Below are 11158 nucleotides of genomic sequence, written 5' to 3' on the forward strand. Positions count from 1 at the left end.
GCAGAAGTTACTCAGCTTACTCATGAATATGCTTATTTATTCATTCTTATTTTTCACAGGATATGAAGATCGGCGATTTAAAGCAAAAAGGCCCTTTCACATTATTTGTCCCACACGTGGATTATATTCAAAACTTTACGGTATCTTCTTGTCGTACGGTATTTTCTTGACGCATTACTCATTTAAATGGATTTTTCGTTAGAAATATACTGTTAAAAGTAAACAAGTATTTAAAATTGATTTAATCTTCCTCATTAGATTTTAAATCTAGTGTCAGAGGTCTGAGATCGTGGATCTGCACTATATATTAACTAAGTATTAACAAATAGCATTATAATTGGTTGGAAATGATGTGCCTGTTACTTTAAAACGTTCGGTTCCCAAGGTTTTGTGTATTGGCAGGCCGAGCCCTGGATAAACAGTAGTAGCCTTGACGACCTATTGAGGTACCATATAATTGGCTGTAAGCAGCTCCTCCAGTCCGACCTCCAGTCTGCGAAGGAGGTGGTCACGCTTTCTGGATATCGACTACGCATCAGTGTCCGAGAGGTGCTCTGTCTGTCCCCTCTGAATTGATATGGATCTGTAAGAAAAACAGACTTTTACATTGAAAATGTAATGGACTCTCTCGTTTGAACTTAGGGCTCCTTGTACATAAATGAGGACACAAAAATAGTGAACAGCGACTACATCACCACCACCGGGGTCCTGCATTTCATCGACAAGGTTCTCACCCCATATGACATCAGGAACAAAAGCAGAGGCCTGCCGGAGACAGTACGTTGAGCACAGAACATCACGGCGATATCTATGCCGCTACAAATACAGGCAAAAAAACTCAGGTGACGAACCTGCGGTGGTGTTTACATTTCAGCTGAATGTCACAGCGGCAGCAGAGGCCCACGGTTACACCATATTCGGCAGGCTCCTCCAGGTGGGCCCCCCTCTGTGTCAGTCTCATTCCTGTGTCCACCCGTCAGCCAGAATGTTTGCTGTTCACAGATTTACTTAGCGCTAAGCCGTATAAAGCATGTCTGGCCGGTAGACGTGCTGTAACTCAACATGGATGAGTAAACAGATAAACCATGAATAGAACATTCCAGAATTAGACTAGACTAGGGAGTGGCACAGCGGGGCTGTGGGTAGCACGGTTGCCTCACACCTCTGAGACCAGGGTTCTGACCCAGCCCCATGTGCCTGGTGTTCTCCATGTTCTCCATGTTCTCCATGTTCTCCATGTTCTGCATGTTCTGCATGTTCTCCATGTTCTGCATGTTCTCCACGTGTCAGCGTGGGGTTTCCTCTGGATTCCCCAGTTTTCCCCCCCCACAGTCCAAAAACATGCTGAGGTTAATTGCAGTTACTAAAATGTCCTTAGAGATCATTGTGTGTGTGATTGCTGTGAGGGGTTAGCGCCCCATCCTAGGCTATTCCCTGCCTTGCACCCGTTATTTCCAGGATAGGGTCTGGACCCCCCCAGAGGATCATCACATTGGCCTCGTTAACACCTAAGCAAAGGAAATGCCCCGATGTGTGTTTCAGCTCAAGGCGACGCCCTTTGGCGGTTAACCCTGCTTGTGTGTGATGACAGGAGGCCGACCTGACTGCCATGGTGCAGAACTCCTGGCACCATCCCTTCACCATGTTATGGCCGAGCGATGCCGCCTTCAACGCCCTGCCGGAAGAAAGGAGGAGGTGGCTGTTCAGTGAGGAACATCACGACAAGCTGGTGGCGACCGTCAAGGCGCACATCATCCGCGGAGCGAAGGTAGCTACAAATAAATAGATTTATTAATCCTGAAGGAGATCACAGGTTTACAGTAGCACAACACGCAGACAGCAAAAAGGGCATTTAGACATTAATAGTAAAAATAAATAATAAACGACAATAAACAGTAACAGTGCTAAGACTGTTACAAAGTATTGCAGTAAATAAAAAGTATTGCAGTAAATAAACAGTATTGCAGTAAATAAACAGTATTCCAAGTTGGGTTAGCAGTACCTTCTGTGATTTGTTTTGATCCACTTATCACAATTGTTTTTCAAACGATAAGGAACATTTTAAATGGAATGTATGGCTGTGAAAAATGCTTTGTTAACATTTCCAGCTCCCGGCCGCATCTTTGCCAATGAAAGGCTCTTTAAGAACAATTTTTGGCTCGACTGTCTCATTCAGCTGTGACAGAAGAACAGTTGTGAGTATTATCAGGGATGGGTCTATTGTCTCAGGGGCCCCACTCAATACATCACATTCAGGGCCCCCGTCTCCCCTCAGATGTCTCAAAAACTAAATAAATAGCTTGCGAGTCAGAAGATGGTAGCTAGCTGGTTAGCATAACATGCTGCTTCAGCGTCACCTAAGTAAGGAACATTTAATGTTTAGTGTAGTGACTGTTTGGGGCCAACAGGGGGCTCCAAACCTTGGGGGCCCCAAATAAATATGTGGTTGGAGTGGTGGTAAACACTGCCGGTGAATATTTTATTGTTGCTTGTCATTCTTGGCTGCCGCTGTGAAAGACCTGGAGTCTGGTGTGACGAAGTGCGGAGCGATGTGGATCATGTGACACTTGGTTATTTTTCACAAATCTGAAAATAAAAATATATACTTTTTGCTTACTCTGTCTGTCAGGGGGATATTTTGGTCGATGACGGAAATGCCAGAGTCACAGAGCGCCACCTGGACTTCAACGTGGGAATCGCGCATGGCATTGACCAACTTCTGGAGCCTCCTGGTCTTGGCGCCCGCTGTGATACTTTTAAAGAGAAAAAGATTAACGTGAGTCTGTGCTCAGGCTTACATTTCATTTTTAGATCTAAAAGTGTGCTTTGTTTCTGACTTTAAAACAACATAAAATGTCCTGTCTTCTTAGGGCCTGTGTAGGATGTGCTGGACACACCCCAGATGTCCATTTGGATATAGATTTACTGTGAGCTTCCGGCATGATCAACGGAATATGCTATGTTCTAATTATTATACTGTTTTGCATACAGCCTGATTGTTTCTTTGTGAGCCTGAGTCTTGCGATATCTTTTTAGGGTAAGACAAATCCATGCTCCAAAGACAGGATTAGCATGAAACTCACACCTTCTCAGAAGGACTTCTTCATTGCGTGGAGATGCCAGCCCGTCTGTGTTAAAGTGCAGTGGGTCCCTCAGTGCTGCAAAAACCACTATGGCAGAGACTGTCAAGGTGAGCTGCTTGGCTCTGCTAGTGTCCAGAAGGTTGTGAGTTCGATTCCCATAGCCAGCAGAGTAATCGTATTACCACTGGGCCCGTGAGTGACACTGGGTAATGTGTGAATAAAAAGAAAAGGAGGTGGTGTGTGGTTGTCTGGGTTAAGATTACAAGCCTGTGATTGGAAGGTTGCTGGTTCAGATCCCATGGCCGTTAAGAGTTGTTGGGTCCTTGAACATGGCCCATAACCACAACTGCTTCGGGGACTGGCTGACCCCAAGCTTTCCTCACTTGTACGTCACTTACATTTTCAGAAGCTGTACATTTCAGTTAAAAAGCAGATTTAACTTGAATTATCATAATATAAATTTAAATCGTGCATATGCATGAGAGTGTGATGTAGTTCTAATATATTACATAATGATAAAGGTTTTCAGCAGTGAAAGCTGTGCTAGAGAGGTATTTGGCGACTGTGCAGTGAGAGTGTGCTGTGTGTTGCAGTGTGTCCAGGGGGCCTGGAGGCACCGTGCAGTAACCATGGAGTGTGCAGTGACCGCATGCAGGGCCAGGGGACCTGTGTGTGCAATGCCGGCTTCACAGGAACTGCCTGCGAGCGCTGCCGGCCGAAGTATTACGGCGCCAACTGCACGGGTGTGTATTAACACCATAGCACTAAATCTAACATTGAGTAGCTACTTATAGCCGGAAGGTTGTAGGTTCAAATATAGTACCTACTGCAATACCCTTGAAAGTGCTCAGCCTATATTGCGCCAGGAAAAAAATCCTGAGTGAGACTTGTGAGATGAGTCAGGAGTGAGTTACTTTGCAAGCGTGTCCCAAGCTACCTTGGATAAAACCGTGAAATAAGCAGCAGTGCAGTGATGGGTGCCTCAGTGGATTAGGGCTGTGCGACCATGTCCAGAAGGTTATGGGTTAATAGCAGGGTCCTTAACCCCAAATGCTTCAGGGGTGCTCACTGACCCCCATAACTCGCTCTCACCTCTTTTACATGCGTGTCTCATTCTGGATGAACCAATCTAAGACTGGGACTGTTTTTCTGGCTTCCAGAGTGCATGTGTTCCCAAAACGGCACATGTGAGGATGGCATGGAGGCCGATGGCAGCTGTTTCTGTCAGGAGGGATGGACGGGAGCCCGGTGTGAAGTAAAATTAGGTGAGACACACACACATGTAACACTCCACATATAACAGCCAGCATTCGTGTGAGCAGTGGCGTGTTTATGCATGGGGGCCCCATGGTTTGGGGGCTGCCTGTTGCCCCAGACTGTTATTATAATAAATATTAAATAAACATGTTCCTTATTTAGGAGATGCTGAAGCAGCATGTTATGCTAACCAGCTAGCTAGCTACCATCTTCTGACTCTGCTCACTAGCTATTTATTTAGTTTTAGAAACATTTAAAAAATGTCACATGGATTTTTTTTTTTTTTAAGTGGCCTATCTGTGTGATTTCTTGATTTCGCAACAGAAATGGAGCCTCTCTGCAGTCCCCCGTGCCATCCTAAGGCTGTCTGCCAAGACGGCAACACGTGCGAGTGCGATCCGTCGTACGAGGGCGACGGCTGGAACTGCACGGGTGACCCACCGCTTCATCTCCGGGCCTCCAAGTCTCTCGATTCCCATTAGCGCGTTAGCAGCGGCCCTAACCCTAAACCCTAACCGTCTCCCCAGCTCCTGATCTCTGCGGCGACGACAACGGAGGCTGCCATGAGCGCGCGAGCTGCTCCCAGACCGGCGTAAACGTCACCTGCCTGTGCGAGCCCGGTTACAGAGGGGATGGCTACGCTTGCTCGCCCATCGACAGATGCACGGAGGAACCAAACGGGGGATGCAGCGATTTTGCCACCTGTCTGTATGTGGGGCCCGTAAGTAGCTAGCACGTGCACATGTTTAATTATTCACCTAGTCAAAGTTAACGTATCTTTCACTGTCAGTTTCCGAAGCGTGACGCAATTCAATCATACACTGAAAGAAAATATCATTCTCTCCCTGTCCCAAACGAATTCCTCCGTTACAAAAAAGAACAGCTATGTGCCGATTTTAATGCCAGAAACTTTGATGACTCTAATCAGAACAAGAGGGCTTGTCAGTGTCACCCGAGCTACGTGGGAGATGGGATCCAATGTCTTCAGAAGGTGGTCCCCCATGTTGACCGTTGCATAGAGGACAACGGCGGCTGTGACCCAAAGGCTGATTGCAAGGACTTGCATTTTCACGGTGAGATTTCTGTACCTTTTTTAGCATGAGATATGATTCTTCATTGTCACTGCACATAGAGCAGGGAAATGTCATTCAGCAGCTCACCGGCTAGCAGTACAGCATATACAATGTGCATAGACTAGGTTAATAAATAAACACACATGGACAGACACAGTACACATAGAAGTATGAGGCAGAAAATACAACGTGAACAGTTCAGCAACTGTTAATATGCTTGAAGCTTCTGCCACAGTGATTTGGTAATTCCAGCTTGGACTGCTTCCCTAATAAATCCCAGGTGTGAAGCTTTCCTCTGATTGTCTCTCAGGTAACACAGCTGGAGTGTTTCACTTGAGGTCACCACTGGGGGCGTACAAGCTGAACTACACGGAGGCCCAAGCTGCCTGCCGGGCTGAGCAGGCCTCCCTGGCCACCTTCTCCCAGCTCTCAGACGCCCAGCAGGTCCATCCAGCACCCAGCTCTTCCACCCCCAATCAAATACTTATTGGTTAATGATGAATCAATCAAGACAGTAGAGACATGATGCAAAGCTCCTTGTCATTTCCTGCTACTTTTGCTTGCTCCTCTGAGATACATCACCACCAATCTGCTCCCTTTTTTAAACAGTGAATCAGTATAAGAGACTTTAAAGGCTAACACCAACCAGGGCAACAACCCTAGAAACAAACAAGTGGCCCAGTGAACAGCACTGCTTATTAGTGCAGTAGCTACCTAAAGTACCATTGCTTATTTAAACTCTCCCAGTCTCGGCAGATGAATGCAAGTACATTGACATTTATTTCTATCTGGCAGCAAAGTACAAGTGAGGCAAATAGCACAATATCACAAACACAGGTGCTGACAAGGAGTCGACTAGGCTAAAGTGCAGCTAGGTTGAGCTTCCAGTGAATTCCCAGGTATAACTGTAAGCAGTATCAAAGCATGAGCTACACTGCATCTTCCACACAAAGCAAGAACAAAATAAGACTGCAAAATAAGACAAATCAGCATAAATTTCCGCATTAAGAACATTTGGTTAACGTAAAGCAGTATCAGGTTATTCCTGAAGCAGAAGGCTCTTGGAGGTAGTGAGAGTATTAACTGGCAGCTGAAATGCTAACCAGGATCTGACTGACAACAACCAGTCTGCACACTGACTGATTGAGCCACAAGGCCTGGGCCCTCATTTGCTGTATAAAAGAAAAGTGTGTCTGACTTATAAAGATGACACTATAACCATATCTTGTGCCGTCTGTCTGCAGCTTGGAATGCACCTCTGCGTGGCAGGATGGATCGAAGGGCAACAAGTCGGCTACCCCACCAGATTTCCGTCACCCAAATGTGGAAACAACCACGTTGGTGTCGTGATGTACAAGAGTCCCGTTGCTGTGAACAGCACGTATGATGCATACTGCTACAGAATCCAAGGTAGGTAGTAAGACATTTCACCAAACTGCCCACGTTTTCAGTCACTAATCAGCCTTTGGTTTCTCGTAGATGTCAGTTGTGATTGTGGACCTGGATACATCGGTGATGGCCTCTTCTGCAACGGACACCTGGCAAGCGTCGTGGCCACCGACGACAATTTCTCTCTGTTTTACTCAGTGAGTGTGTCACCTCCAGTATTTACAGTGCGAAGGTGCAGTGAAGAGTTCTGACTCGCCCCTTGATTCTCTCTTTCCAGATTCTACTAGATTACGCCAACTCCTCCCCAGCAGCGGGGGCACTCTTGAATTTATTGTCGTCTCACTCAACGAACGTCACGCTATTCATACCACAAAACGCTGGGTTCCATGTGAATCAGGTGATGTTTCGTTTTACTCAAGCTTTTCGCAGGTGATGGCTGGTGGAGGGTAAATCAAGAAATATTTCCAATGGGGGTTTAATTTATTTCCAGACTTTGTCATGGAGAGATCTGGAATACCACATCTCTGCCAACAATAGCGTCCATTTCTATGATGATCTAGAGCATGGACTGCTGGTCCCTTCTCAGTTAGGTTATAATCTTTCAGTCGGCGTATCAACACCAAACAGAACCCTGGACTCTGTAAGTGGACTTTTATTTATATAAACAGTGTTACCCATAACTATTTTCAGTCTTCCATTTTCCCCATCAACCATCTTTTTCATTAACCAAACTTTGCATCTTCCCCACGTTAGAATGACGCGTTTAAACTGTAAATACCTATTTGCGCAGGCCGCCCAACTTCCCAGGAAACATGTGAATGACAGGCTGATTGTAGACTGGGATATTCCAGCAATCAATGGGATTATTCATGTCCTTGAGGGGCCGCTGAAAGCTCCGCCTCCACCAGTAAGAAGCCATGATTCATCCAACCACCTCCTCTCTTTTCCTGAGTTACTATACATAATACAGCTTGATGCAATAATAAAAACAGCGCACAAAGAGAGTCACATACATTTTATGAGTAGTGATTACACATTTGAGAGCCACTGGATAATTATGAAACGCCTCCGAGTCACTAACCTGCACTATCCTCATAGATTCTCCACTATAAACATACATTTTTATAAGTAGTGCAGAGTGCCGGGTTTGTTTTAGTTAGAGAGAATTCTGGAATATGGAATCCCGAGAAAAGAGGCCTTGCTAGTTTATCGATGCTGAGCGCTGTCATCATTTGCATATTTCTTTGTCCAGGTCCTGCCTGCAGAGAGCCCAAGCAATGCTATGTCACATTCCCATTCCGGGACTGTTATTAACGCTGTCCTCGCCGCAGCTGTGCTGGCTGCCATTGGAGGCCTCGTGTATTACTTATACAAGAGAAAGAATACTGGCTTCCATTTTCGTCATTTTCAGGTTACCGTCACTGCCTTAATAACCTCTTTCTGTGGTTTGAATATTCTTAACTCCGAGTATCATTTTTTTGGGTTACCTTAAAAATAGCACACTGGTCATGTAAACTTCTCGCAAGACTTGATTTGTACTCCTTTGACGGTGTTGGGTTTCTGGTGACAAACTTGCATTTCTATGACTTTGTGTTCAATGTTATGTGAATGACCCTCCCCCAAAGATAAAAACAGGCCGCTTTTGGTACAGTCTGTAACCATGTGACTGTCTGGCCCCCATAACAGAATGAGGAGGACCAAGGTGCCCCCAACAGTACAGAAGCGAAGCCGACATTAGTATCCATTCCAAACCCTCTATACAGTGGCTCCATGGCCTTTGCAGAAGCCTTTGGTGTGAGTGCAATCACATTTTTCTAGGACAGATATTAACAGCTATGTAAAACAGCACAATTGCTGTTTCTCACATAGTAACATTTTAGGATTGAATTGTATAAAGATCAATGAATCATAATTTTCCCACAGAAATGTGTTAATACATAAAGAAAAACTTATACGCATAAAAATATGTACATTTTTCCATTTCAGGATTTTGCCGATGCTGATTCTTCAGACATCCAGCATATGTGTAACTAGGTCAGACCGTTAATCCTCAAAGCACTAGATTTTGTACTATAAAAAAAAATTCTAAATAAATGCAACAGCAACTTTATTTTCTTGTTTGCGTTGTTTGTGCTCAGTGTAACATCGTGAAAGCCATACAAAATGGGAAAACCTTGTCAACAAAATCCGCTCCTAAATAGTGGAATTACCCATGACTAAAATTTGTAGTATTGAAAATGTACAAGGAAACAAATTTTAACTAAGATGAATGTTATGCATTTTATTAGAAAACAATCGTTTAATAGGAACATTGTAAAATAAATAGATATTAGTTTATAGTAGAAGTGGTAAGTTCAGGTCCAAAAAGAACAAATCCAGACCAAGGTTTTGTTTGTTGAAAGCGGATTCACCAAACTGTGCAATCCTTTATGATGGAAATGTACAGAAAAAATATGCATAACTCGTTTCAAATAGAAGACTAGCTCCCATGAAATCTTGAAAGCAAATACACAAACTGGGATTAAAAGAACTGATTTAGGTACCTGATGGAGTTTGCTAGAGGTGGGTTTATAAACAATAGCTCCACTGTCTCAAAAATTGCATATACGGTAAGAACGGGATTGTGCAAAATAACTCCGTATATCTAAATACGATAAATTTATAATGATAATAATAGTACTGAGATCTGTTAAGTGTAAGATGCATTGTAAGTGGTCGTACTTACGGCTGAGATATATTAAATTAAGAACTTCTGTGCCCTATACTAAGAAGCGGGGTTACCGATTTATCGGGATAACTTGTCGGATTTAAGGTAGTCTGGGTAAAATGTAAGTGAACGAATATGAAGTCCATTTAAACTGTGGTACCTTAAATCCGGCAAGTTACCCCGATAAGCCAGTGACCCCGCTTCGTAGTACAGGCCACTGGCACCCAAGTTCATTTGATTACAATCTTTCGAACGAACAGAAAAAGCCGATTGAGTCCGCAAAAGCCGTCATAGTAATCACACCGTGATGGGTCTCTGACAGGCTTCATTTATTAACTGGCTCCGGGAGTGAAATCAATCCGTCCTGTATTTTCCGCTCATATTCCCTCTCAGATCGCTTTCTCCGGTATACATCGTCTGCGGGGGGAAATGAAGACTAAGTCAGCTTTTCTTTTCTTCAATTTACTGCCCATACAGAGTATACCATACAAAGGGTATTATGTACATAAAAGCTAGAACGTTGTCTATCTAAATATATAGCATTTGTTATATTAATAAACGTGGCCGCGTCTTATTAAGCCGAAGCATTATAAGCAGTCAATCCTCTACTTACAGAAGGTTTCTTTTCCAATTCTAACGTTGATCATAATCCACTCCATTACTCCTCCTAAGCAGAAAAAGAAAGGTAAAAATCTATATGTCCCAAACCGGCGCTTGCCGGGAACTAGACTTAGGATATATTTTATCCTTTGACTGTTCCCCAGCATTTCGTTAGTGCTCCTTTGGCTTGGCAGATAATTAGATGGGTTTGGTTGGCCAAACGAGCATTTAAATGTTTGTTATATATATATATTCACATGAATGCGTGCTATTGGACAAGGTCCAACATGACTCTGGCACGAAGGTGAACGTATCTCTGGTCAATACTCCGCGTTTAGAGGTTAAATTCCGCACGCTGTCCTCTGACATGCCCAGTGTGATACATGTCCGCGTACCGGGGAAATAACATCGATTTCTGATTGGCTGGATGAATTCGCGTAAATTCTTCGTCATATCGTTGATGTGCTCCGGATGTGTTACATCGAACTCATACCGGATCTTTGTTAAGCTTCATCACAGTCGTTCCACAACGCTAACTATACTATACATGCACCTCCCCTTTAGTTTAATGTTTCATTAATGAGTGAAATCTGAGTCAATGTGAGAATTTTGAACGTAAATCTCTGCGTGGGTGACCTCAGGTTACTCCAGTTTGCTCCCACTACATCTACAAAAATAAGAATTCCTATTCACCAGCATCCCATGTTGAGTGTTCCCTTGTTTTGTGCTTTATTCCTCCTGTGATTAATTCCAAGGTCACTGCAAATTAGGTTTGAAGACGGAAGAATAGAAGATGTTTTCCCATAAAAATACATCTCTGAAGTATTGAGGGTATGGGAAAAACATCAGCTACCTCAATCTAACTTGCAGCTGCTTATCTTAGTCAGGCTTGTTGAGAACAGATATAGCGAACCATGTGTTAAAATGTCAGGCTGTTGAGAACTCAGGATTATATCAAACATCTTTATCTTAGAATCTAAAAACGTCATATGGGAACAGTGCTTACAGTCAATCCCACATCTAGCTCCCTGAAGCAGCTGGGATTAAGG

General features: G+C 43.9%; 2 protein-coding genes and 1 long non-coding RNA gene across 6 annotated transcripts in view; 1 reads left to right on the top strand and 2 right to left on the bottom strand.

The window, feature by feature from the left end:
• The window catches only part of stab1 (stabilin 1), a 34685-nt gene extending 25773 nt beyond the window's left edge, over nt 1-8912 (top strand). For all 4 annotated transcript variants that reach the window (XM_049022030.1, XM_049022031.1, XM_049022034.1 and 1 more), the window contains exons 47-69: nt 60-140; nt 403-549; nt 643-777; nt 875-934; nt 1592-1768; nt 2109-2195; nt 2630-2776; nt 2871-2927; nt 3037-3190; nt 3677-3826; nt 4244-4348; nt 4665-4772; nt 4868-5061; nt 5269-5413; nt 5724-5857; nt 6658-6823; nt 6893-6999; nt 7080-7199; nt 7293-7442; nt 7593-7709; nt 8055-8213; nt 8489-8596; nt 8789-8912. In XM_049022030.1, coding sequence (XP_048877987.1) covers nt 60-140; nt 403-549; nt 643-777; nt 875-934; nt 1592-1768; nt 2109-2195; nt 2630-2776; nt 2871-2927; nt 3037-3190; nt 3677-3826; nt 4244-4348; nt 4665-4772; nt 4868-5061; nt 5269-5413; nt 5724-5857; nt 6658-6823; nt 6893-6999; nt 7080-7199; nt 7293-7442; nt 7593-7709; nt 8055-8213; nt 8489-8596; nt 8789-8836 — 2856 coding nt within the window. In that variant the 3' untranslated portion in view covers nt 8837-8912. The remainder of the gene's footprint in view (nt 1-59; nt 141-402; nt 550-642; nt 778-874; nt 935-1591; nt 1769-2108; nt 2196-2629; nt 2777-2870; nt 2928-3036; nt 3191-3676; nt 3827-4243; nt 4349-4664; nt 4773-4867; nt 5062-5268; nt 5414-5723; nt 5858-6657; nt 6824-6892; nt 7000-7079; nt 7200-7292; nt 7443-7592; nt 7710-8054; nt 8214-8488; nt 8597-8788) is intronic.
• Nucleotides 21-987, bottom strand: LOC125747180 (uncharacterized). Its single transcript, XR_007399231.1, has 3 exons — nt 852-987; nt 735-765; nt 21-583 (listed from the first exon to the last, which is right to left on the bottom strand). It is a non-coding gene; the product is annotated as an uncharacterized LOC125747180 (long non-coding RNA).
• A 144-nt stretch (nt 8913-9056) lies between the features above and the next one.
• LOC125747178 (small integral membrane protein 4) lies at nt 9057-10498 on the bottom strand. The gene is made up of 2 exons (XM_049022070.1): nt 10123-10498; nt 9057-9926 (listed from the first exon to the last, which is right to left on the bottom strand). The coding sequence occupies exons 1-2, from the start codon at nt 10274-10276 to the stop codon at nt 9835-9837; spliced, it is 246 nt and encodes an 81-aa protein (XP_048878027.1). The 5' UTR covers nt 10277-10498; the 3' UTR covers nt 9057-9834.
• Between the last annotated feature and the right edge of the window lie 660 nt (nt 10499-11158).

The sequence above is a fragment of the Brienomyrus brachyistius genome, chromosome 8 (genome assembly GCF_023856365.1).
Source record: "Brienomyrus brachyistius isolate T26 chromosome 8, BBRACH_0.4, whole genome shotgun sequence".
NCBI lineage: Eukaryota > Metazoa > Chordata > Actinopteri > Osteoglossiformes > Mormyridae > Brienomyrus > Brienomyrus brachyistius.

What these genes read in the sequence shown, in the direction of transcription:
- LOC125747178 (XM_049022070.1), bottom strand. Translation starts at nt 10,276, where the DNA reads ATGCTGGGGAACAGTCAAAGGATAAAATATATCCTAAGTCTAGTTCCC. An exon ending in AATTGGAAAAGAAACCTTCT is followed by an intron (nt 9,927 to 10,122) that starts GTAAGTAGAGGA and finishes TTCCCCCCGCAG; the next exon opens with ACGATGTATACCGGAGAAAG.